Below are 25,583 nucleotides of genomic sequence, written 5' to 3'. Positions count from 1 at the left end.
CTCACTCTTTCCCCCTGCCCCTCTCCCCAGCTCAAAAAGGAAAAAAAAAGTTTGAAATTCATTTTTTCCACATTAATTCTTTCCTGATTATAGAATTACTACAACATATTATTCTCTCTCTCTCTCTCTCTCTCTTTCACACACACACACACACACACACACACACACACACAATTTACAGACTTTACTATATATGAACTTCCTTTAGGGCTTATCCCTATAGTACCCTATGCCATGTGGACTCCCTAAGAATAGACTATAGAAATGTTTATCAATTATTTACTGTCTATTGTTCCAAGTACTATACTAAGCTCTGGGGATTCAAACAAATAGTTCTCGCTGTGAAGAGCTTGTAGTTCTCTAGAGAAGAGAGAAACCGATAATTTCAAAATAGTAACATAAATGTTATAGTAAAAGCCATTCCAAGGATGTTCTGGTATTGAAAAGGGTAAATTCCCCATTCTGGAACTTCAGAGAAGGCTTACTTCCCAGAGGAGCTGATATTTGGGCCAAACTCTAAAGAATGCATAGGAGTTAGCCAGGTGAAAAATGTTGGCAAGGGAGGGGTTCCCAAGTAGAGGGAACATTACGAGTAGAGTGAAGGAATGAAGAGGAGTGGAATATGGTGTAGAATGATGGCTGAGTAAAGGGAGAAGATGGATATAGAGAGATGAACTTCAAAATAGATGATATCATCAGATCCAAGACAGATATTCAAATGACTGAGGTTTTGAAAAGTTATGGTAGAGAGAGCATGGGGAGGTAAGCACTTTCATACAACTCCCAGCAGCATGAGTGCACAAAAGGATTTAGCAGGGAATCAGCATGGTGTGTGTACATAGGGCATTATGGCCCAATGTACATCAAGTTTTTAAAATCTGACTAATCTTTATTTTTTTTTTTAATGTTTATTTATTTTTGAGAGAGACAGACAGAGTGGGAGCGGGGGAGGGGCAGAGAGGGGAGACACAGAATCTGACGCAGGCTCCAGACTCTGAACTGTCAGGAGACAGCCTGATGCAGGGCGTGAACCCACAAACCGTGAGATCATGACCTGAACTGAAGTCGGACACTTAACCAGCTGAGCTACCCAGGTGCCCTGTTACCTTTTTTTAATGTTTATTTATTTTTGAGAGAGAGAGAGAGAGAGAGAGAGAGCGAGCAGGGGAGGGGCAGAGAGAGAGGGAGACACAGAATCCAAAGCATGTTCCAGGCTCTGAGCTGTCAGCGCAGAGCCCGACATGGGGCTCGAACTCACGAGCAGTGAGATCATGACCTGAGCTGAAGTTGGATGCTTGAATGAACCACCCAGGTGCCCCTGACTTATTTTTTAACCCAGTAAGTATAAGTCTAGGAATAAGGACACATGCCAGATATTGTATTAAGCTCTGGAGATAGTCAGATATAATCCTGGCCATTATAAAGCTTCTATCTTACTGGGAAGATATAAAATAAAATCAACTATAATATCTGCCCTATAATTTATAAAATAAAGTACTAATAAAATGCTCTGATATAAGTATCATAAGAATTGGGAGGGGGAGTATTAGAAGAAAAAAAAGTGAAATATTATGGGCTATCCCATTAGATAATTGTGGAAGATAATAAATGTCTAAAGTAGGGCTGTGGTTCCAATGAAGAGAAAGGCACAGATAATATTTAGGAGTGGGGTGCCTTGGGTGGCTCAGTCAGTTGAGCGTCTGACTTCGGCTCAGGTCATGATCTCCCAGTCTGTGGGTTCGAGCCCCGCGTCCAGCTCTGTGTTGACAGCTCGGAGCCTGGAGCCTGCTTCGGGTTCTGTGTCTCCCTCTCTCTCTGCCCCTCTCCCACTCATGCTGCGTCTCTCCCTCTCTCAAAAATAAACATTAAGGGGCGCCTGGGTGGCTCAGTCGGTTAAGCATCCGACTTCGGCTCAGGTCATGATCTCATAGTTCGTGAGTTCGAGCCCCGCGTCGGGCTCTGTGCTGACAGCTCAGAGCCTGGGGCCTGCTTCACATTCTGTGTCTCCCTCTCTCTCTGCCCCTTCCCTGCTCATGCTGTGTCTCTCTCTGTCTCAAAAATAAATTAACATTAAAATAAATAAATAAATAAATAAATAAATAAACATTAAGATGGGATGCCTGGATGGCTCAGTTGGTTGAGCGTCCGACCTTGGCCTAGATCATGATCTCGCTGTTTCAGAGTTTGAGCCCCATGTCAGGCTCTGTGCTGACAGCTCAGAGCCTGGAGCCTGTTTCAGATTCTGTATCTCCGTCTCTCTCTCTCTGCCACTCCCCGACTCATGCTCTGTCTCTCTCTCTCAAAAATAAACATAAAAAAAAATAAATAAACATAAAAAAAAATTTTTTTTAATAAATATTTAGGAGTAAAAACAGTCAGGATTTAACAGCTCAATACAGGGAACTTCAAAGTTTCTGGGAGATAAATGAAACAGCAAGACTGCACGGGATATGAACAAAAGAGAGGCAATAAATACAGTAGTGTCCCCTTATCTGCAGATTCTCTTTCTACAGTTTCAGTTACCCACAGTCAATCACAGTTGGAGGCCGATGATCCTCCTGACATTATTGTGAGAAGGTCAACTACAGCCTAACCCTATGTCACAATGCCTACATCATTCACTCCATCCAAGATGGATTCACTACGTCCAAGATGACGTAAACATTTTGTCATCTTACAGCATCACAGAAAAGGTGAGTAAAGTACAATAATACATATATATTCTTTACAATAAGATATTTTGAGAGAGGAACCACATTCACATAACTTTTATTATGATATATTGTTGTAACTGCTATTTTATTATTAGTTGTTAACCACTTATAGTGCCTAATTTATAAACTAAACTTTATCATAGATATGCACATATAGGAAAAAACATAGAATATATAAGATTCAGTACTATCCACAGTTTCATACATCAACTAGAGGATGATAGTATCCCCAGCAGATAAGGTAAGGCTGTTGTATTTTTAAGAACTTTAAAACACACAAAGGAACTCATTAAAACTGGGGCGCCTGAGCGGCTCTCAGTTAAGTATCCAACTTCAGTTCAGGTCATGATCTCACAGTTCATGAGTTTGAGCTCTGCATCGGGCTCTCTGCTATCAACACAGATCCTGCTTCAGGTCTTCTGTCCCCCTCTCACTCTGTGCCCCTCCCCAACTCACACACACACTCAAAAATAAACAAACATTAAAAATGAATATTTAAAAAAATTTGAGGGGCATTTGGATGGCTAAGTTGGTTAAGCATCTAACTTCAGCTCAGGTCATGATCTCACAATTCATGAGTTCGAGCCCCACTGACAGCAGAGAGCCCACTTCAGGTCTCCCTCTCTCTCTCTGCCGCTCCCCCACTTGCATGCATGTGTGCGCGCTACGGCACATGTACGCTCTCTCTCAAAAATAATAAAAGCACACTAAAAAAAATTTAGAATCTAATCCAGTAGCTCCACTCCTAAGTATGTAACAAAAAGAAATAAAAACATATGTCCATAGAAAAACTTGTACACAAATGTTCATTAACAGCATTATTCATAATGTCAAAAAGCAAAAACAACCCAACTGTGTCAATTTGATGAATGGATAAACAAAATGTGTTATATCCACACAATGAAATACTACTTGGCAATAAAAAACAATGAAATACTGATACATACTACAACATAGATGAACCTTGCAAACATTATGCTAACGAGAGAAGTCAGTCCCAAAAGACTACATATTACATATTGCATGATTCCATTTATATGAAATGTCCAGAACTGGCAAATCCATAGAGCCTGCAAGTAGTGGTTGACTTGGACTGGCAATGACAAGTGAGAACAGAGAAGGACAGCTAATGAACCACATGGTATTTCTTTTTAGGGTGATGAAAATGTTCTCAAATAGATTCTGGTGGTAGTTGCACAACTGGGTGAATATACTAAAATCTACTGAAATGTACACTAAAAATTTTTTTTAATTAAAAAAAATTAAAAAAAATTTTTTAATAAAAAAAAATTAAATGTTTATTTTTGAGAGGGAGACATAGCATGAGTGGGAGAGGGGCAAAGACAGGGAGACACAGAATCTGACGCAGGTTCCAGGCTCTGACAGGGCTAGAACTCACTAACCGTCAGATCATGACCTGAGCCAAAGTTGGACGTGTAACCAACTGAGCCACCCAGCTGCCCCCTGAACTGTACATTTTAAATGGGTGAATTATATGGTATAGGAGCTATAGCTCAGTTTAGATGCTTTAAAGAAGAGTCACCTAGGTGGCTCAGTTGGTTAAGTGTCTGACTGTGGATTTCGGCTCCGGTCATGATCTCTTAGGTTCGTGAGTTCAAGCACCCATGTCGGACTCTGCGCTGGCAGTGCGGAACCTGCTTTAGATTTTCTCTCTCTCCTTCTCTCTCTGCCCCTCCTGTGCTCATGCTCTCTCTCAAAATAAGTAAACAAAAAAAATTAAATACATTCAAATTTAAATAAAGTAGAAGAAAACACACCAAAATTTGTGACTGTGATGGGGAGTAGTTATTAGTTTTTTCTCCTTTCAATTTCTCTTATTTTCTGTAATATAATTATATAACTTTTATCATTAAAAACACCTACACAGGGGGCGCCTGGGTGGCTCAGTCGGTTAAGCGTCCGACTTCAGCTCAGGTCATGATCTCGCGGTCTGTGAGTTCAAGCCCCGCGTCAGGCTCTGTGCTGACAGCTCAGAGCCTGGAGCCTGTTTCAGATTCTGTGTGTCCCTCTCTCTCTGACCCTCCCCCGTTCATGCTCTGTCTCCCTCTGTCTCAAAAATAAATAAACGTTAAAAAAAAAAAAATTAAAAAAAAAAAAAAGAAAGCACTGTACCAATCCCACACAGGGCTTACTACTTTAAAAAAATAATAATAAATAAATAAAATAAAAACACCTAGACAGCAAAAAACTAAATTAAAAAAAAAAATCAGCCTGTGCATCTCACCCTTTTATTATTAACCGTGTTTTATAGATTTAACAACTGATTCTTCACATCTCAGTAAATGGGTAGTTTTCTTGAAGTATGGAGCAATCTGCACGATGTCAAAGGTTCTTACCAGTAGGTGTCACTATAACTAAATGATGGAGGAGTTTTTAAAGTCCACCCTCCCAGCAAAGAGGCTTAGGGGGGCAAAAAAAGGGAAAAGCAATCCACAAATTTTAACTGGGATCATTTGAGGAAGTATAATTCAGAGGTCTCTCCATCAAAACTAGACTGTTTTTTTCCAGCTTTGGTTATGTTTCTTTCTTTTTTTTAATTTTTGACATTTATTTATTTTTGAGACAGAGCGGTGAGTGCGGAGGGGCAGAGTGAGAAGGAGACACATAATCCGAAGCAGGCTCCAGGTCCTGAGCTGTCAGTGCAGGGCCTGATGCAGGGGTCGAACTCTCGAACGGTAAGATCATGACCTGACCTGAGGTTGGAAGCTTAACCCACTGAGCCACCCAGGCGCCCCAGTAATGCTTCTTTACTAAACACTGTAGTTTTATGTTACCCAACATGAATTCAAAAGTACAGATATCCCTATTTTTTGTGTCCAAAAAATAAAGATCTCAAAATTTGATTAGTAACATACTGAAATTCTCCTACTAAATTCCAAGACTTTCACCTACTTCCCACCTTTATCAACATCATTCCACAATGAAAACTGTTTTTCAAGAAAGAGAAAATAAATAAGAATTGTCATATCTTCCCCCCAACTCTCAGCACAGTGATAGTTTCCTGGAGAAGGGGTCTCACTTTAACATCCCTCCCAAACTAGCTGTAATTACTATTATTCAAACTGGTATGATTTATTTAAATCATTTAATTTAATGATATAATAATTTGTAATTTATTTAAACACACACACACACACACAGAGGAAAGCTGTGGGAGGATATAAAGATTAAGAGAATATAGTCATTTGGTTCAGTTTATTAAGAGCAAGAAAGTGATGAACAGGAGAATAATAAAATTAATTTTGGACTTAATTCATGCTTCCACTTTCCTGATTAAAGGAAAGATGAGGCAGTTCTTTCTGCCCACAGGTCCTATCTCCATGCTTAATAAAACCACTTTTTCTGCACCAAAAAAAATAAAATAAAGGAGAGATAAGCATATCTTCTCCTCTCTTGTTGGTTTTTAAATCAGGTTCTTTTTTTTTTTTTTTTAAAGTTTTTATTTTGAGACACACACACACACACACACATACACACACACACAGAGGAGGGGCAGAAAGAGAGAGGGAGTGAGAGAATCCCAAGCAGGCTCCACACATAGCACAGAGCCCAATACAGGGCTCCATCCTGCAAACTATGAGATCATGACCTAAGCTGAACTCAAGAGTCAGATGCATGGGGGCGCCTGGCTGGCTCAGCTGGTTAAGTGTCCAACTTCAGTTCAGGTCATGATCTCATGGTTTGTGGGTTCGAGCCCCATGTCAAGCTCTGTGTTGACAGCCTAGAGCCTGTTTCAGATTCTGTGTCTCCCTCTCTCTCTGTCCTTCCCCTGCTCAACGCGCTGCCTGTCTCTCAAAAATGAATAAACATTAAAAACAAGTTGGAAAAAAAAAAAAGTCAGATGCTTAACCAACTGAGCCACCCAGGTGCCCTAAATCAAGATTATTTTGACTGACAGTTGGACTGTTCATATCCATAAACTGATATTTTTAAATTACCGGGAGGCTCTGATGATTAAAATTAACAAGGACATTAAATACACTATTAATGCACTATAATGGTGCAGTTGGACAAACCTAGGTTTGAATCCTGGTTTCACCACTTACCAGCAGAGTAACCTCTCTGAGCCTTACTTTCCTCATCAGCAAAAAAGATATAATTATACTGGACTAATAAAATTAATGTAAAGCAGGGGCACCTGGATGGCTTTGTTGGTTAAGTGTCCAACTTCGGCTCAGGTCATTATCTCATGGTTCGTGGGTTCAAGCCCTACATCGGGCTCTGTGCTGACAGCTCAGAGACTGGAGCCTGCTTCAGATTCTGTGTCTCCCTCTCTCTGCCCCTCCCCTGCTCCCACTCTGTCTCTCTCTGTCTCAAAAATAAACATTAAAAAAAATTAATATAAAGCATACTTAGCATCGTTCCTGACACACAGGAGGCACTCAATAAATCACTGTATATTAAGAAAATAAAAGGGTTGAATGTGACTTTTAATGTTTTTTTCCTCCCATCTATATGTGCACCCCTACTACTCACAGTATGTTATTTTGAACTTATCTAGAAGAGTTATAATATCAAATTCAATCATCAGTGTTTTTTTTTTTCCTTGGGGGGAAAAAAAAGCTACAGGTTGGTTCTTCTCTAAAGGTTTTCAGTAAAGAAGAATCTACTGTGACTAATGTATTCTTCTCACATTTCTCCCCACAAAATAAGATTTATATTAATTAAAGTTTTTCTCTTGAAAAAAACTCAATCATCAGTATCTCTAAAACAGCACCAATAAAAGAATATTGTAAAACAAACAAAAAATAAAAAGCACATTAATATTTTGCTTCTAACCACTGGATGTACCATTAAAAAAGGAAAATCATATCAAAGTCTTCAAATTATATTTGATTCCCATTAAAAGTAGTTTGGTGTTGATTAGTAATGCAGAAATAACCATTCTGAATACACAGTGTTGTCTTGAAAGGAGAAACAGTACAGATTAAACTTCATGTTTTCAGAAAACTTTCTGGATAAAATATAGTAATGAGATGCTATGTGATAATAAAACCATGAAAGCATGTTGAAGTAGAAATGTACATAGGGAAGATAAGTTCTTTAAACTCAGGTATCCTAGAGACTCTCCCCTAAACAAGACCAGATTAATTTTGCTTGTAGGGCCTGAAGAAAAATGAATAGTAATAGTCATCTATCATGTTTTGTGGTAAGATTTTTTAAAAATAGTACTAATAAGAGTAACGGAAACCAAAAAAGGATATGGAAACATCCAAAATCCTACCATCCCATCAAATCATTATCACTTTTCCATCTTTTCCCAATACTATTCATAGGCACAATACACTTTACCTATTTGTGATAATAGTTACATTATACATAAAAGTCTGAAATAAAGAAGTAACTCTTCATCTACACCATTCTGAGATCCCTGCAGTGACCAAATACGCACCTACGTGCTGAGTACCTCTTAATGATAGAGCTCTTAAAGTTTATGCATGAGTAATGCCTGCAGTACAATTATATAATCTGAGGTACTATAGTTAATATTTCAACCGCTCCCTAAGCATAAACTCTACAGTCACTTTTTAATATGAGAACCAGACTTCATCTTGTCTTAATTTACCTAGATTACTAGGTAAGTACTAAAAGCAAATATTCTCATTTATACCTAGTGTTGCAAAAACACACTGCTGCTTTAAACTGCCAATGACAGTATCACAAAAGGATGTGAGATAGAAATGCTACTCCATGAAAATATACAGGTGCTCATCTATGCATCTGTGTACTCCTTCTCTTATACTGGTTTCCTTCAACTTTTGCTTGATATGGCAATGGATAATTCAGACATATTTAATATATTTTAGGTTTTCTGTTCCTTTAATACTACATAATGAATGAATCACCAATAAACTCCTAACAACTTATTCTAAGTACATTATGATTCAAAATGACAAAGCTGGGGCGGCGCCTGGGTGGCTCAGTCGGTTAAGCGGCCGACTTCAGCTCAGGTCATGATCTCGCGGTCCGTGAGTTCAAGCCCCGCGTTGGGCTCTGTGCTGACAGCTCAGAGCCTGGAGCCTGTTTCGGATTCTGTGTCTCCCTCTCTGTGACCCTCCCCCGTTCATGATCTGTCCCTCTCTGTCTCAAAAATAAATAAATGTTAAAAAAAAAATTAAAAAAAAAAAAAAAAAGACAAAGCTGTATGCTCCATTATATTCTATATTTAAAACACAGGAAAATTTGAAACTACCTGAATATTTGACAAAAGAGAAATAAATTGTGGCAAATGACTTGATAGACTAGGACACAGTAATTAAAAACCACCCCTTTAGAAAGAGATATAAAACAAGGATCCTTACTATTACAACTATTACTTAACAAGAATGAAGTATAAATACTAGAAAGGAGTAGGTAAAATTATTTGTGGGTCACAGGAGTATACCTAGAAATCCAAAGAAAATCACTAAAACTATTGAAAGCAGTAAGATTACAGTAAGCCATATGAAATCAATGCCCATAAGTCAATAGCTTTCCTATTTACAAATTAAGAATCTGTAAGAAATAAAATGGAAGAGGGGTGACTGGATGCCTCAGTTGGTAGAGCATGCGACTCTTGATTTCATGGTTGTGGGTATGAGCCTCGTGTTGGGTGTAGAGATTACTTAAAAATAAAATCTTAAAGCTCTTCCCGTAAGCAGCCTGAGGGGATCTCTGAAAATGGTCCGCTATTCACTTAGCCCAGAGAACCCAAGAAAATCATGCAAATCAAGAGGTTCAAATCTTCATGCTCGCTTAAAGAATACTGGTGAAACTACTCAGGCCATTAAGGACATGCATATCTGAAAAGGACCAAGCATCTGAAAGATGTCACTTTGCAGAAGCAATGTGTGCCATTCTTCGCTACAATGGTGGAGTTGGTAGGTGTGCCCAAGGCCAAACAGTGGGGCTGGACACAATGTTGGTGGCCCAAAAAGAGTGCTGAATTTTTACTGCACATGCTTAAAAATGCAGAGAGTAATGCTGACCTTAAGGGTTTAGATGTAGATTTCCCTGGTCATTGAGCACATCCAGGTGAACAAAGTCCCCAAGATGCGGCACAGAACTTAACAGGGCTCAGGGTCAGATTAATCCATACATGAGCTCTCCCTGGCACATGGAGATGATCTTTACTGAAAAAGAGCAGATTGTTCCTAAACCAGAAGAGGAAGTTGCACAGAAGTAAAAAATATCCCAGAAGAAACTGAAAAAAAAAAAAAAAAAATTTACGGCCTGGAAGTAAATTCTGCATAAAATAAATGCAAATAAAAGTAAAAACCAGAAGGGGTGCCTGAGTGGTTCAGTGGGTTAAGCATCCAACTCTTGATTCCAGCTCAGATCACAATCTCACAGTTCATGAGTTCGAGCCCCAAGTAGGGTTCTGCACTAACAGCATAGAGCCTGCTTGGTATTCTCTCTTCCCTCTCTCTGCCCCATCCCCCAACCCAAAATAAACAAACATTTAAAAAAAAGTAAAAATGGAAAATAAATCTTAAAAATTAATTAATTAAAAAAAGGAAGAAAAGGTCCTATTCATAAGAACAGCAAAAACTATAAAATACTAAGCTTAACCAGCAAGAAATGTGTAGGACAAATAAGAAAATAATGAAAACATAATGAATCAATCAAAATAAAAATTCCCATCACTTCTCGGCTTTTTGGCTAAAATCAAATGTAAAATAAAAATCCCAGAAGTATTTATTTGGGGAACCTGACAAAATGTGTCAAATTCACCTGGAAGAATAAGAGACCAATCAGGAAAAATGTTTAAGTAGTAATGAGGGAAAATATTAAAGCTTTTATAAGATTTATTAAAACAAAGTACTAGGAAAAAAATAAAAATAGGCAACTCAGAAAAGAAAAAATGCAAATAATAAATGAAAATATATTTAATTCCCTAATACTCAAATAATGCTAATTAAAGCAAGAATCTTTTTCCCCTTCTTATTGGCAAAGACTGATAATAATGGGAATATAAATTGTTAGCTTTAGAAAATCAATTTAACTGTAAATATCAAAATATTAAATGTATAAAACCTTTGACCCACTGATGCTTAGAATTTTTTTTAAGCAAGCTCTACAGCCAACGTGGGGTTTGAGCTCACAACCCCGGGAGCAAGATCCACATGCTCTACCGACTGAGCCAGCCAAGTGCCCCTCTTAGAATTTTTTTTTAAATTGAGGTGAAATTCACATAGCATACCATTAACCATTAGCATACAATTAACCATTTTAAAGTGTATGATTCAGTGGCATTTAGTGCATTTACAATGCTGTGCAACCACTACCTCTCTATACTTTCAAACTTTCAGCACCCCAGAAAAATACCCATACCTATTAAGTAATCATTCTCCATTTTCCCCTCACCCCATACCTTGGCAACCAGTGTCTACAGATTTTCCTATTCTAGATAGTTCATATAAACAGAATGTTAAAATATGTGACCTCTTCTCTCTGGCTTATTTCTTTCATTTAACAGAATGTTTTGGGGCACCTGGGTGGCTCAGTCAGTTAAGCGTCTGACTTTGGCTCAGGTCATGATCTATCTCACAGTTCATGAAGTCAAGCTCCACATCAGGCTCTATGCTGACAGCCTGGAGCATGCTTGGGATTCTTTGTCTCCCTCTCTCTACCCCTCCCCCGGCACGTGCTCTGTCTCTTTCTCTCTCAAAAGTAAATAATAAACATTATTAAAAAAAAAACACCAACAACAGAATGTTTTCCAGGCTCACTCACATTGCATTTATCAATACCTCATTCCTTTTAATGGCTGAATAATATTCCATCACATGGATATATCACATTTTGTTTATCCACTGGACATTTAGATTGTCTCCATCTTTCCATAACCATGAATAATGCTGCCATAAACACTAGTATACAAGTTTCTGTGGGGCCATATGTTCCTTTTTCTCTTAGAAATATACCTAGGGGGATGCCTGGGTAGCTCAGTCATTAAGCATCTGACTTTGGCTCAGGTCATCATCTCACAGTTTGTGAGCACAAGCCCCACTTTGGGTAAAATATGGTCAAGCCCTGCTTCGGGTGAGCCCTGCTTCTCTCTCTATCACTCTCTCTGTCCCTTGTGGGATTTTCTCTCCCTCTCTCTTTGCTTCCCACTCACTAGTGCCCTTTCTCTCAGAAAGAAAGAAAGAAAGAAAGAAAGAAAGAAAGAAAGAAAGAAAGAAAGAAAGAAAGAAAGAAAAGAAAAAAGAAAAGAAAAGAAAAGAAAAGAAAAGAAAAGAAAAGAAAAGAAAAGAAAAGAATATAATTAGGAGGGGCACACCTGGGTGGCTCAGTGGGTTGAATGTCTGAATCCTGATTTTGGCTCAGGTCATGATCTCACTGTTCATGGGTTCCAACCCAAGTCAGGCTAGCAAAGCAGTACATGACCTACTTGGGATTCTCTCTCTCCCTCTCTCTCTGCCCCTCCTGTGCATGTGTTCTCTCTCTCTCAAAATAAACATATAAACTTTAAAACTGAATAGTCCATGGAGTATAAAATTTTTTTACACAATTTTCCGTCCCTATGTTTTTTACTTTTTAATATTTGAGAGAGAGAGAGAGAGAGAGAGAGAGAGAGAGAGAAAATGAGCAGGGGAGGGGCAGAGAGACAGAGGGAGAATCCCAAGCAGGCACCATGCTGTCAGCACAGAGACCAACTCAGAGCTCGATCCCATGAACTGGAAATCATGATCAGAGCAGGAATCAAGAGTTGGCCATGCCCCACATCCGGCTTTCTGTCAACATGAAGCTAACTTCAGATTCCCTGTCCCTCTCTCTCTGCCCCTCCTCCTCCCTCCCTCCCTCTCTTCTCTCTCTCTCTCTCTCTCTCTCTCTCAAAAATAAACATCCATGGGGGCGCCTGGGTGGCTCATTCGGTTAAGCGTCCAACTTCGGCTCAGGTCACGATCTCGCAGTCCGTGAGTTTGAGCCCCGCGTCAGGCTCTGTGCTGACTGCTCAGAGCCTGGAGCCTGTTTCAGATTCTGTGTCTCCCTCTCTCTCTCTGACCCTCCCCCGTTCATGTTCTGTCTCTGTCTCAAAAATAAATAAATGTTAAAAAAAATTTTTAAATAAAATAAAATAAAATAAAATAAAATAAAATAAAATAAAAAAATAAAAATAAACATCCATGGTGGGGGGCTGGGTAGCTCAGTCAGTTGAGCATCTGACTTCAGCTCAGGTTGTCATCTAATGATTCCATTTGTGAGTTCAACTCCACATTGGGCTCACTGCAGTCAGCACAGAGCCTGCTTCAGATCTTCCATCCCCCTCTCTGCCCCTCCCCCACTCGCACTCTCTCAAAAATAAACAAGTTAAAAAATAAATAAACATTACAGAGAAAAAAAAAGAGTTGGCTGCTTGATCGACTGAGCCACCCATGTTTTCAACATGTGCCTATTTAAGTTGAAATGTTTATTTCTTAAATTTTTATGGTAAGGCACACCTAAGTAATATAATATATATAATATTTTTCAATACCTCCATTTTAGTTACCGAAATAACATTTTAAGAATTAAACAAAGGGGCGCCTGGGTGGCTCAGTCGGTTAAGCGTCCAACTTCGGCTCAGGTCATGATCTCACAGTCCATGAGTTTGAGCCCCGCGTCGGGCTCTGTGCTGACAGCTCAGAGCCTGGAGCCTGTTTCGGATTCTGTGTCTCCCTCCCTCTCTGACCCTCCCCTGTTCATGCTCTGTCTCTGTCTCAAAAATAAATAAATGTTAAGAGAAAAAAAAAAAAAGAATCAAACCAATTGGAAGCGCCTGGGTGGCTCAGTCGGTTGAGGGTCCAACTTCAGCTCAGGTCATGATCTTGCAGTCTCTGAGTTCAAGCCCCGCGTCAGGCTCTGTGCTGACAGCTCAGAGCCTGGAGCCTGCTTCAGATTTTGTGTCTCCCCCTCTCTCTGCCCCTCCCCTGCTCACACTCTGTCTCTGTCTCAAAAATAAATAAAACATTAAAAAATAAATAAACCAATTAGTTGTCAAAACGTTTTCAGAAGTAAATCAAAGAACCACGAGTAATTTAAGTCTGGATGCATCTGAGTTTGCTTCATATTGCAGGTAAAAATAATACAATGTGATGATATGTTAGAGCTTTTATTAAGACAGCTCCCACCAGGCATTTGACTAAAAGATTAATTACCATTACACCAAGATGTCTGGCCAAGCTGCAGTTTCCTAAGTAAGTATATAAGCTAGAGATGAGAATATCCAATTGTCTGGGACAACAGTTTTCTGTGGCTGGGGGGTGGGGGAATCACAGAATTATTTCCATAAAGGGAAATGTTTGCCAGCAACAAGCCATCTTTACTTTTTGTGGCGTTTTATGCGAAAGTAATTAAAATAAAGAGGTAAGCAATTACCAGTTACCTAAGAATGATTTATCATTAAAAGCATGCTCACATTGTATATCATGACAATTTTTCTTATACAATCCAAACCAGCAATAATTCCTGTCTCAAATCTCAACCCTTGAGTTCCATTTTAAGCATCTTACTTTACAAACATCTGAGATTTAAGTAACCTAAAAGCAGCTGGATAATAACTATTATGTATATATTAATGATCTTGCTCCATTAGGTTAGGAAATTTGGAAATAATCTTATGAGAAAAGTACTCAGAAAAGTTAAAAATGTAGTTCTGACTATAAACATAGCACAAAAATGTGAGGGTTTTTCTTTTTCTTTTTTTTTTTTTTAAAGTTTCTTTATAGAGGGGCGCCTGGATGGCTCAGTCAGTTGAGCACCCGACTTCAGCTCAGGTCATGATCTCACGGCTCATGAGTTCGAGCCCCACATCAGGCTCTGTGCCGATAGCTCAGAGCGTGGAACCTGCTTCAGATTCTGTGTCTCCCTCTCTCTCAGCTCCTCCCCTGCTCACACTCTTTCTCTCAAAAATAAACAAACATTAAAACAAGTTTTTTAAATAAATGGAAATAAAGTTTCTTTATAGAAGGTAAAAGCAAAGTTACCAAAGTAAGCATATTTTTTCAAAAAATGGAAAATAGTATTACCATATGATCCATCAATCCTACATCTGGGTATATATGCAAAAGAGTTGAAAGCAGGATCTCAAAGAGATTATTTATACACCCAAGTTCACAGCAGTACTATTCCCAAAAGCCAAGAGGCAGAAGCGACCCAAATGTCCATGATAGATGAACAGATAAAGACAATGTGGTATATGCATACAATGAATATTATTCAGCCATACAAAGGAAATCCTGTCATATGCTACAATATAGATGAACTTCGATGATATTGTGCTAAGTGAAATAAGCCAGCCACAAAAAGACAAGTACTCTATGATTCTACTTATGTGACAAATTAGTAGTCTAAAGTAGTCAAATTTATAGAAAGTAGAATAATGGTTGCAAGGGAATGGTGGGGGAGGGGAAACGAGTTCAATGGGTACAGTTTCAGTTTTGTATGGTAAAAAAGATCTGGAAATCTTCTGCAATGTGAATATACTTAATTAACACTATTGAACTGTTCATTTAAAGATGATTAAGATGGTAAATCTAAGAAAGGAGGAACAAGATGGCAAAAGAAAAATCAAAGACATCTCGTTACTTTGAAAACATGAAGGTGCTGACACCTCAGAGCCTGGAACCTGCTTCGGATTCTGTGTCTCCCTCTCTCTCTGCCCCTCCCCTGTTCTAAGATGAATAAATACTATAAATAAATAAATACACACATACATACATACATATATACATACATACATACCTGACAATATATAACACAGTAAAAGAAAACTGTAAATCCAAAATAGTGTGGCCCTATTGTTTCATACATTTTCTGCAACTGTCAGTATTCCTTGTGTGAAAACTTGTCCCCTCTGGAGTGCACTAAGAGTAGATAACTATAGCACAACAATAATTGGAGCTCCATGAAAGCCAAGGACCATCATCTGTTTCAGTGAATTCTGAGAGCCTAGCACATTTGACACACAGTAAATATTCAAGAAATTTTGCTAAATTTGTCTATGAATAAAGCATGAATCCATTTTCACTGCTACACTTTTTGTATCTAACTCTTAAGTCTGCTGGGGGCAATTATATTACTAAGTATACTGGTGTTCAGTAAATGCCTATGTAAGTTAACCTAACGATGAGTACTACTGAATTTCTTAACAGCCTTTAATGCTAAACAAGGAAGCCATTCAAAACATGATAATACCAACAAGATAATCTGTTAAGAGAATGCCAAACCAAAGAAATTTCTTGATAATATGGAAAATTTCCAAATACAGTTTTCAGAGTTAAGAGCTTTTTACCTTCTTTAAAACAAAATAAACATGAGTGCAAGAAATTCTAGGCATAGTACTTTTCAGATACCACCAGTGACCATAAGAGATATTATACATTGTCTATGTAAAGGCCTGGACAAAATTGGGGCCTATATAGTCTCTCAAAGAGTTGTTAAACTATATCCCCAACAAGTATGTCAGGATAGTTTTTTTGTTTTTTTAAATCAGAAATGTGGTGGGTAGAGAAGGCAGGCACTGAAAGGGAATTTCCTGATAACATGGAAAACAATAGATGACGAACAATAAGGAGATAAAGTTTGCTATGAAAATGTCTCAAGCATATCAGGAAAAAAAATAAGAAAGGTAACAGGGAAAACACATCGCATCTCCTTAACTGTAAAAAGGAAAAAGGGGGTGGGGATAACACCATTCTACACACATATCTCTATATGATATAGCTGACCTTCATGTTTTCAAAGTAACGACATGTCTTTGATTTTTCTTTTGCCATCTTGCTCCTCCTTTATGTTTTGATCACATCACTATTTATATTTTGCTTAATTAAATTCAAATTAATCTGATTACAACAAATCATGATTCATAACAAAAAGTTTATGAAGAAGTTGTTGTTGGGGTGCCTAGGTGGCTCAGGCCATTAAGCGTCAGACTCTTGGTTTTGGCTTAGCTCATGATCTCACCGGCTGGTGAGATTGAACCCTTCCCCCAATCCAGCTCTCTGCTGTCGGCACTGAGCCCACTTTGGATCCTCTGTCCCCTTCTTTCTGCCCCTCCATCCCTCTCTTTTCTCTTCTCTCTCCCTCTCAAAAATAAACATTTAAAAAATAAAAATCTTAAAACAAAAAAATACTAGTGTAATATAGTGGAAAAAGATATTGATCTGAATTCAAAAGATCTGTTACAGTGACCTCTGGCAAGTCGTTGAAACTACTCCACATTCTGTCAAAATGGGGGTACTGGAAGGGTTGAGGGTTTTCAGCTCTAACAGTCTTCAGTTTAGTTGCTACTACCATTGATAGTCTGGCTTAATTGTATTGTTTGCAAAGAGCTGTAATTTTTAATCTATCAAAAAAGGTCAAATTCAACGAAGAACATACTGAATAATATGAAAAGATCCACCTTAACAGCATTTAACCTTTTTTAGATTATTTGCAGCAAACATTTGCTTTCCTATAAAAATAATATTTTTTACATTTTCAGAGATGTATAGATTTTTAATTTAGTACTCTCATCATTTAACGGTCAAGTCTCTATCTTCACATAGGGATTTTATATTTTAACTCCTTCAAAATTGTTAAGTCATTATTTATTTTGTACATAGGACGATTTACAGTAAATTAGAAAGGCACATCCAAAGTTGTCAAACAAGTAATACTGCCCAGTTTCCATAAGCTATTCAGAGTTTTAAAAACACTGAAGCAAAAGTACAATTCAACTTCCAGCTTAAATTTGCAACCAACTCTAAAAAATAAAAAATAAAAAAATAAATCTTTCTACAGAAACTTTTTCAGGGTCTTCTAAGGGAAACAATTCTTAAAACCTAGCATGGTATTAATAATATAATCATAATGAGGGCATATACACTTTAAAATAATGGTTAGGCACACAAGCCCGAATAATAATGCTAAATGTTAGAGAAAGGAATAGCATTATTATGACACACCTTCTGTAGGAAATATGAAGAACAATAAACATCAAAGTAAAAAAGTTCAACTAATATTATCCATTAATGGTTAGACATCTGATAAATAACTTACAAAGCATTATGTAACAGAGCTTTTCCACAGATGTTCATTTTACATCTTAAAACATTTTCAAGGAGAGAAAACAAAACAATTAGAAGCAAGGAATGAGGAAAACTAAATTATTAGTGGCAACATTTAAATGCTACTTTACAAAGTGGAACAGTTAAAAGGAAAGGGAGATATGAGAACAGAATAGATATTAAACTTTTCTGAAACACTAGGCACCCTTGTGCTCTTGTTATTTAATTAAGAACTAAAATGGCCACATTACACAATGCAACGTGATTTAACAATGACGTCATTTACAGAAAGCCACTGGAATGAATAAATAGGAGCAACTGACAAGGTCTGAGGACTGTCTTCTCATTCTTTTCAAGTCAATGAAGGCACCTAGATTTTAAAGGAGACCTTTTCTACTTAAATTGAAATCACTTAAAAACACTAACATCACCTTCAGAAACAAATATAACATTAGATAAAAAAGGCAAACGATGCAGAAACATGTGATGTTATATTTGATAAAGTATATTGTTTTAAAAAAGAAAATTATCTCATTTAATCTTTTGCCCTAGAATAATTCTAAACACATTCAAATCAGCTAAACCCATTTACATTGTTCAGGTACCCTAGTCTAAAATGCAACTTTTTAACAAATTAGGTCTAGGCAATCTGACCGCAAGTTTAGCGACACTGTTGGCAAACTAACTCTGGTATCACATTTAACTTAACTTCTAAGAGAAGACATTTTCCTGACCCCGATAAAACCAAGCAGATGTGAGATTTTTATTTTTAGTGCCTGAAATTTAACTGAGTGAATTATAGCCATCAAGGAAATATGTTCTATTCTCCTGCCAAAGACCAGCCCTGAACTCTTTATTAGGCAGAACTCCCACGAAGTCATACAAACTGTCTTTCAAAGCTGCACCCCCACCCCCCAACCTGGTAGAAGAGTTTTCAGGACATAGCAGTGTCTGAGAAAAAACCTGAAGCTTTAAACTGGAAAAAAAAAAAAAATCAAAACACAAGATCTGTGAGAGTGTAACTACAAAATGAGAGGAAAGGGTGTTGATTTAAAAGACAACAAAACAAGCTGCAGATAACTTAAAACAAAACAACAACAACAACAAAAACCCCTCGGAGCCCATAGATCATTTCACTGTCTAGAAATTAAACTTAGTTTACTGGGTGGTCCCTTCCTCACTACCACCCACCAGGGGCTGAGCCATAAAAAACACAGGATATTGAGATGGGTGGCTTACTTTGGTTCTAAGTTTGTGCTTTTGCCTGTGTATTCAGCAAACAAAAATAAACAGTGAAAGTCAACAGGGGAGCTTAAATGATTTCTAAAAGATGATTTTTAAAAATAATAAAAGTAAACAAAGTGAACACCAAGGAGGCTGCAGGCTTCCACAACCATGTAATAAAGTCTCATTTTGTAGAATGCTATGTATCTATCCACCAAGCTATACCTCACAACAGGACTTCACATTCAATGCTCTTTCTACTACATTATACTGGCAAGAGATTGAGCTTTTCCAGTAAAATCACTATATACCAGTAAGGGGGTAAAATGAGCCATTTTTAGCAGCCAGGCAACTGCTGAACAGCATTAAGGCTTCTAGGAAACGATTTTATTAGCTTTCATTAAGGATAAAGTTAGATCAACTGAAGGGGAAAAAAATGTTGCAGAAGACTAACCAGAAAGAAGGAAACTTTTCTCTTCAGAAACCACTATTAATGAAGCAACCAATCCCAACTCTCACAAAATGGCCTTTCAGAGGCTCATTCTTTCATTAGTGAATGTCAAGCTGCTGCTACTTTACAGAAAGGCATGCATTTTCTTGAGCTCAGAGACCATCAATAATAGCTAGGTAGCCCTATCCTATGACATATTAAATGGCAGGCTTCCCCAGAGCATGATTTAGCAATGAGAGTACCTCATAACTGTTCTCCAGAGCCTAAGTTATAAACCTTTTAAAAATTGCAAGGATCCAAATTATTACTAACTGGAACAATCTCGCAGTTTTGCCTTCCTTTGACAAAGAGCAAAACTGCTGGATACAACAACCTAAGAGCAAAGAGAAAACAAACATGCTAGTAAAGGTTATCCAGCAAAGTGTCTAATTTTCCAGGCTGCTGAATTTCGTTTTCATTAACTTTTTCCCATTTCTACTATCATAATTTTTAGCCTATAAAACACTTGGCCAACTCTAGAACATTAAATTTCAAAGAAGCAAAGACAGCTTTTCTAAAACATTTTTAACAATCTAAAGATTTCTCATGTCCTAAGTTAAAACTAACCACAAGCCCTAGCTCTGGCTGTAGTCTGGCCACTTAACTGCTTCTTCATACCTCAACATCCTCTTCTAGAAAATAAGGCAGTTGTACTAGATGATTTCTTAGGCCCCTTCCAGCTCTAACTTTCTATTCCAAGATCTCCAATTTATTAAGAAAATTGTTATCTTAAGGCTCAAAATGTCATCATTCTAAACATGACCTCAAGAATGTAAAAAAGTTAAGGAACTTGAACAGATCCCCCCCTCCCCCATCACCATTTTCCAAAACTGCAGGAGACAGGAAATATGGTTGTCTATTTATTATCCTCTTTAATGTAAAAACCAGTATAAATGAAATGAGAACTTGGGGCACCTGGCTGATCAGTGAGAAAAGCATTCAACTCTTGGTCTCAGAGTCATGAGTTCAAGCCCCACGTGGGGTGTAGAGATTACTTAAATAAAACTTTTTAAAAAAATGAACTGAGAACTCTAATAAAAGTAAACAATTCATAAACCCACATGTATTCCAACAGAACTAGAAGTTTGGTGACATTAAACTATTTCCCATCATAATTTTTATATATCATGGCAGAATATAAAAATCTATAGAATCATTTTCTTGTACCTTATTAAAGATTAGCTCTATTGCCACAGAATTTAAAATGACAAAATTCTAAACAGACTTTCACTTTTTTAAATGGACACGTTTCAAATTTCAAATTAACCAACAGTGAAACACTGTTCAAAATGAATAATTGAATATTGTGGTCAACTGATTCAACATACATTCCAATACATACCTCTTCCCCGAGGACTCTTTTTCCCTTCAATGCTCTCCTTATTCCTAACTCCTCTCAACTCCACCTCCCCACTCCATTCCAGGCCATGCTCCCTTTCTCTACCCTCCCTTCTCAACCATACATTACTTTCAAAGCAGTCTAGGAAGTGGTTTTCTCATCTAGGAAGTACCAGAACCACCCAGCAAGCTTACTGAAAATATACATTAGTGTAAGGGGAGGCATACAGATTCCACTTTTAAGGTAACCAGAAGTTTAAAAAATTAAACTTTAATTAACCGGCTTGCTCAGAAAATAGGATACTCTAGCTAACTAAAAATTAACCGTGAAATTTATTTCATTAAAAATTCTTCCGGAATCCACTACGTCACTTTTCCCTCACTTAAGACTTACAGTTCATGGGGCACCTGGGTGGCCTGGTCGGTTAAGCGTCCGACTTCGGCTCAGGTCACGATCTCACGGTCCGTGAGTTCGAGCCCCGCGTCGGGCTCTGAGCTGACAGCTCAGAGCCTGGAGCCTGTTTCAGATTCTGTGTCTCCCTCTCTCTCTGCCCCTCCCCTGTTCATGCTCTGTCTCTCTCTGTCTCAAAAATAAATAAACGTTAAAAAAAAAATTTAAAAAAAAAAAAAAAAAAAAAAAAAAAAAAAGACTTACAGTTCATAAGAAATATCTGATTATTTAGTAACTGTCATACAAAGAGGTCAAGTTTATAATCAATTCTTATCTTACAAAGGGGTGGGCTTGTACGCCAAATAAAGCCCTTGAGGTAAGAATGGTTTTACGTTTTTAAAAAGTTGCAAAAAAAAAACAAAACAAAAAGAATACTACATGTCTCACAAGCCCTAAAATATTTACTATCTGGCCCTTTACAGAAAAAGTTGCCGACCCTTGTTCTGTAGCACCAAAGGCACTGGAAGTACAGTGACCCCAGGGACGCTGCCCAGAAGTGCTCCTTTCTCATGAGATTAACTGAAAAAAAGTTTCCGTTAAGTCAGTTCCAAATGACTTAAACAGAATCATTGCCATTTCTCTAATCAACTCGCTCTCAAGAAACTGTTACCCACGAAAGTGTCTATTTCCTTCCTTAGACCCAACGGTTGCAGTTAAGATGCTATTTAGCTCTGGAAATTAATGTAAAAGATTGGAGGCTTACCTGGGGCATTTGCTATAGCCAAGGGCAGGCTTGGAAGCTGGTGCACCTGGATTCCTGAAGCACCCAATGCACTGAGGTTAATGGTCTGGAGGCCAGGCATGGAGGAGAGCTGAGCAGCATTCACAGTGACTGTGCCGGTAGGGATGGAGGCAGCTGAGGCAATGGGTGTAAGGGTGGTATTGCTGCTGCTGGTCTGCCCCAAGGAAACGCCCTGCATTGGGGCCAAGGTGATTGTCTGGGCCTGTGGGTTCTGAACTTGGAGATTCTGCAGCTGAAGAGTCTGCCAACTGACCTGTCCATTGGGCCCCACTGTTGGTGTCCGGATGATGATGGGGCCAGAGTTTGGAACAGCCTGAAGCTGGAGATTCTGGAGGGTTTCCTGGGAGATAGCTTGAGTTGTAAAGGTCTGCCCTGACAATGGTGCTGCTTGGAGGGCCTGGAGAGCCTGTCCCCCTTGAACAAGCTGAGGCTGGATAAGAATTTGCTGCTGTTGCTGTGTCTGCTGGTTCTGCTCTCCCTCTTTTTGCTGACTTGCTTGCAGAGAGCCTCCAGATGTCTGGTTCTGTTGGATGTTTAGAGCATCAGACCCCTGTAGCCCACTGACCCTCTGGGGTGTCTGCCCTTGAGAGTTGGTCCCTGCTGATCCGCTGGTGGTAAAGTTCATAATTCCCATGTTGCTGGTGGTAGTAGTTGTTGAGTAGCTATTGGCATTGGTGAAAAAGGAGCTGGAACTGGCTTGTGATGATACCAAACTGGCAGAACTGATGGCAGTCCCTGAGGTGGCGGGCTGTGAACCACTCTCTTGGGACCCAGAGCTGCTGATAGTGACTGCCTGAGAGCTAGGAGTCAAGGTAGCTGCAGAAACGCTGTTGACAGGTAGCAAGGTGATATTCCCATTTAGGGCCACTGGTACATTGGTCACATACTGAGTCTGTCCTGAGAGTACATTATTAGCCAGGCCTTGAAGGGGGACAGCCTGCTGGAGTAGATTTGGCATAGCAGCAATGATGTTGCCTCCACTTCCTCGATTTGTGATGATCTGTTGGTTTGCACCTGGTATGATCTGTATTTGACCAGAACCATCCTGCTGCACTTGGGCCCCAGTGGCAGCGAATTGCAGCTGTTGCCCATCAACGGTCTGGAACTGTGGGATTACTTGATACTGAATATTAGGCATCACTCCAGGTAATCCTGTCAGGACTTGCTGGTTCTGTAAGTTGGACGTGGCAGCCACAACATACTGCCCACCAGAGACTGTGCGATTCTTGGAAGACTCACTGCCATTGCTGCCATTGGTACTGCTGCCACTCTGTTCCTTTGAGGTAGGGGTAGCCCCAGAGGAGGAAGAGATGATCTGCCAGCCATTGGCACCCTGTGAGAGTTGTGTGGCTGTGAGGTCAAGCTCACCTGTGCCCCCTGACTGGCTCGGGCCCTGGGAGTTGTTGCTGTTTTCATTGGGTGACTCAATTCTGCTGCAAGTTGCTGCCAGCAGAGCCAAAGGGGATGGCTGGGATTCCTGGCCAGAAAAGAAAGGAAAGGAAAGGATAGGAAAGGAAAGGAGTTAGTTCACTGACACCCAGCTGCCAGCCCAGGGGGCAGTATAAAACAAATAAACAGCCAAAAGGTGCAAAGAATGGGGAAAAATAACAGAAACAAAAAGTTGCCCCATCTACACTGTTGAAATTCTCATCTGAGGGGATCTCCCAATCATCTGTGTCCCTAGTTACAAAATGGTTCAGCCCCTTCCTAAAAATGTTTCTGTGAAACAGTAATCATCCAGGAAAATTTACATTCTCTTAACATGTCTCCGTCTGTCCTGATTATCACTTACCTGCCCTCCTCCTCCTCCACTGCTGCTACTGCCTGTGCTGCTGCTTCGAGCCTGAGAAAAGGCACCACCACCATTACCATTGCCCCCATTATTTCCACCAACTCCTTTTTCAATCTTCACCACAGCTGTCATTTCATCCATGGAGTGATCTTGGTCTAAAAATTAGAGACAAACAACTTAAAGTTGGAGAAAGAAAAAAGGTAAAATGATATGATAAAACAGAAACATCAGTATGGTTTAAAGCACTAACGTAAAAAACAAAAAAAAAGTGGCTTGGAAAAGGGACAGCTGTAGGACATACAGAACATAAACTAGGCTGGGTAATGCTAAAACTGGGCCTCAATTCCCCCTTGCACAAAATTAAACTCCTAAAACAATGAAAATGTGCTTTGGGTATAGGAAATATGAGGAGCAGTGGACATGCTCAAAGAGTTTCAAAATATAAAAAAGTATCCCGGGGGGAAAAAAAGGAGAAGGATAGATAGGTAAGGCAAAAAACAACATGTGGGTGGATGGAAATCTTGCTAAAATTAGGGTCAAAGGATATGGAGAAAGAAAATTCAAGTGTAAAAAGCAACAATAGAAGAGGGGCAAGGTAAAAAGAACAAAAAGTGTGAGTGAGGAAACATTTGTGAATACTGCTAAAGGGGCTAAAGGGGTCCAGAGGTTAAGAATCTGGAGCTTTCGGGGAAGACAGAGGGCGGGCCCTAGAGGGAAAGGGCGGTTTCGGGGTGAGGGGCGTGGAAAGGGCGGGACGGTGGGGGGGAGGGGAAATCTACGGGGGGAGGGGAGGGCCTTGGGGCAGGCGGCGACCAGAGGGCGGACCAGGGAGGCGGTTGGCCCGGGCGGGGCCTGCACTGTTCGGGCCGCCCCCGCGGCTCCAGCCCCCGGCGGGAGGAGCCTCAGGCGGGCCGCCGAATAGTGGGGGGTAAGGCCCGTCCCCCGTGGCCGGGGCGGGCAGGGGGCGGGCGAGGCCACGCTGCCCCCTCCCCCGGGGCGGGCGGCCCATCCCCCTCTTTCTCGCAGGCCCCGCCACTGCCCCTTCTCCCTCCCTTCCCTCCGCCCCGGGCGGGACCAAGGCCGCCGCCGCCGCCTCCCGCCCGCCCCCCCTCACGGCGGGGACCGCCCGGTCGGCCCTCGCGCGCGCCCCCTCACTCCCCTCCCACCCCTAAGCGTGGAGTGGACTCATCCTTACCGCTCATGGTGGCAGCTGAGGGACGAGCTCAAGGGGGTCCTGTCCGGGGGGGTTGGGGGGGGCCAGGAAAAACGCGGACGCTGACGAGGCAAGCGAACCCGGACCGGACAGGGAGGGGGGGGGTAAGGAGGAGGGAGCAGCGCGCCACAAGCCCGGCCTCGGCCCCGCCCCTTCACTGCTGCCCCGCCCAATGAGGGAGGGAGAAAGGAGGGACATGAAGAAGAAGGACGGGCAGGCTGTCCAATGGCAAGATTCGCTTGCTCTCTAAGGCGTGTAAGACAAAGTTGCGTGCCGGGTGTCCGCCCAAGGAGGCCGCCCTCTCAGTTTTAAAAGCCAATGAAAGACGCAGGAAGTGAGGGTGGGCGGGAGCTGGTGATGATAGGCTTGGAAAGAAACCAGTCAGCCGCCAGGCGGGCTCTCTGAGCTGTAGGGATAGGAAGAGCTTTGATTGGAATGACAGAATAACGACCAACCAGAACCCTGGACATGCCTGGGCAAAGTCCCTGGTGGGAGGTGGTAAGAAGTAGGCAGAAATGGGATAGGATGAAGCTGATCAAAACCAATCAGAAATCAGGCGGGCAGCCAGGAAAGTTCTGATTGGA

At 40.1% G+C, this 25,583-nt stretch overlaps 1 protein-coding gene across 1 annotated transcript in view; it reads right to left on the bottom strand.

Moving 5' to 3' along the window:
- The window catches only part of SP1 (Sp1 transcription factor), a 39,377-nt gene extending 14,280 nt beyond the window's left edge, over positions 1-25,097 (bottom strand). The window contains exons 1-3 of the mRNA XM_042992393.1: positions 24,982-25,097; positions 23,787-23,941; positions 21,956-23,471 (exon numbers count right to left, since the gene is read on the bottom strand). Of these exons, the coding sequence (XP_042848327.1) occupies positions 21,956-23,471; positions 23,787-23,941; positions 24,982-24,988 (1,678 nt within the window). The 5' untranslated portion in view covers positions 24,989-25,097. The remainder of the gene's footprint in view (positions 1-21,955; positions 23,472-23,786; positions 23,942-24,981) is intronic.
- Positions 25,098-25,583: the final 486 nt, after the last annotated feature.

Source organism: Panthera tigris, chromosome B4 (genome assembly GCF_018350195.1).
Source record: "Panthera tigris isolate Pti1 chromosome B4, P.tigris_Pti1_mat1.1, whole genome shotgun sequence".
NCBI lineage: Eukaryota > Metazoa > Chordata > Mammalia > Carnivora > Felidae > Panthera > Panthera tigris.
The sequence above is the reverse complement of the archived record's forward strand: the minus strand, read 5'-3'. Positions and strand labels throughout refer to the sequence as shown.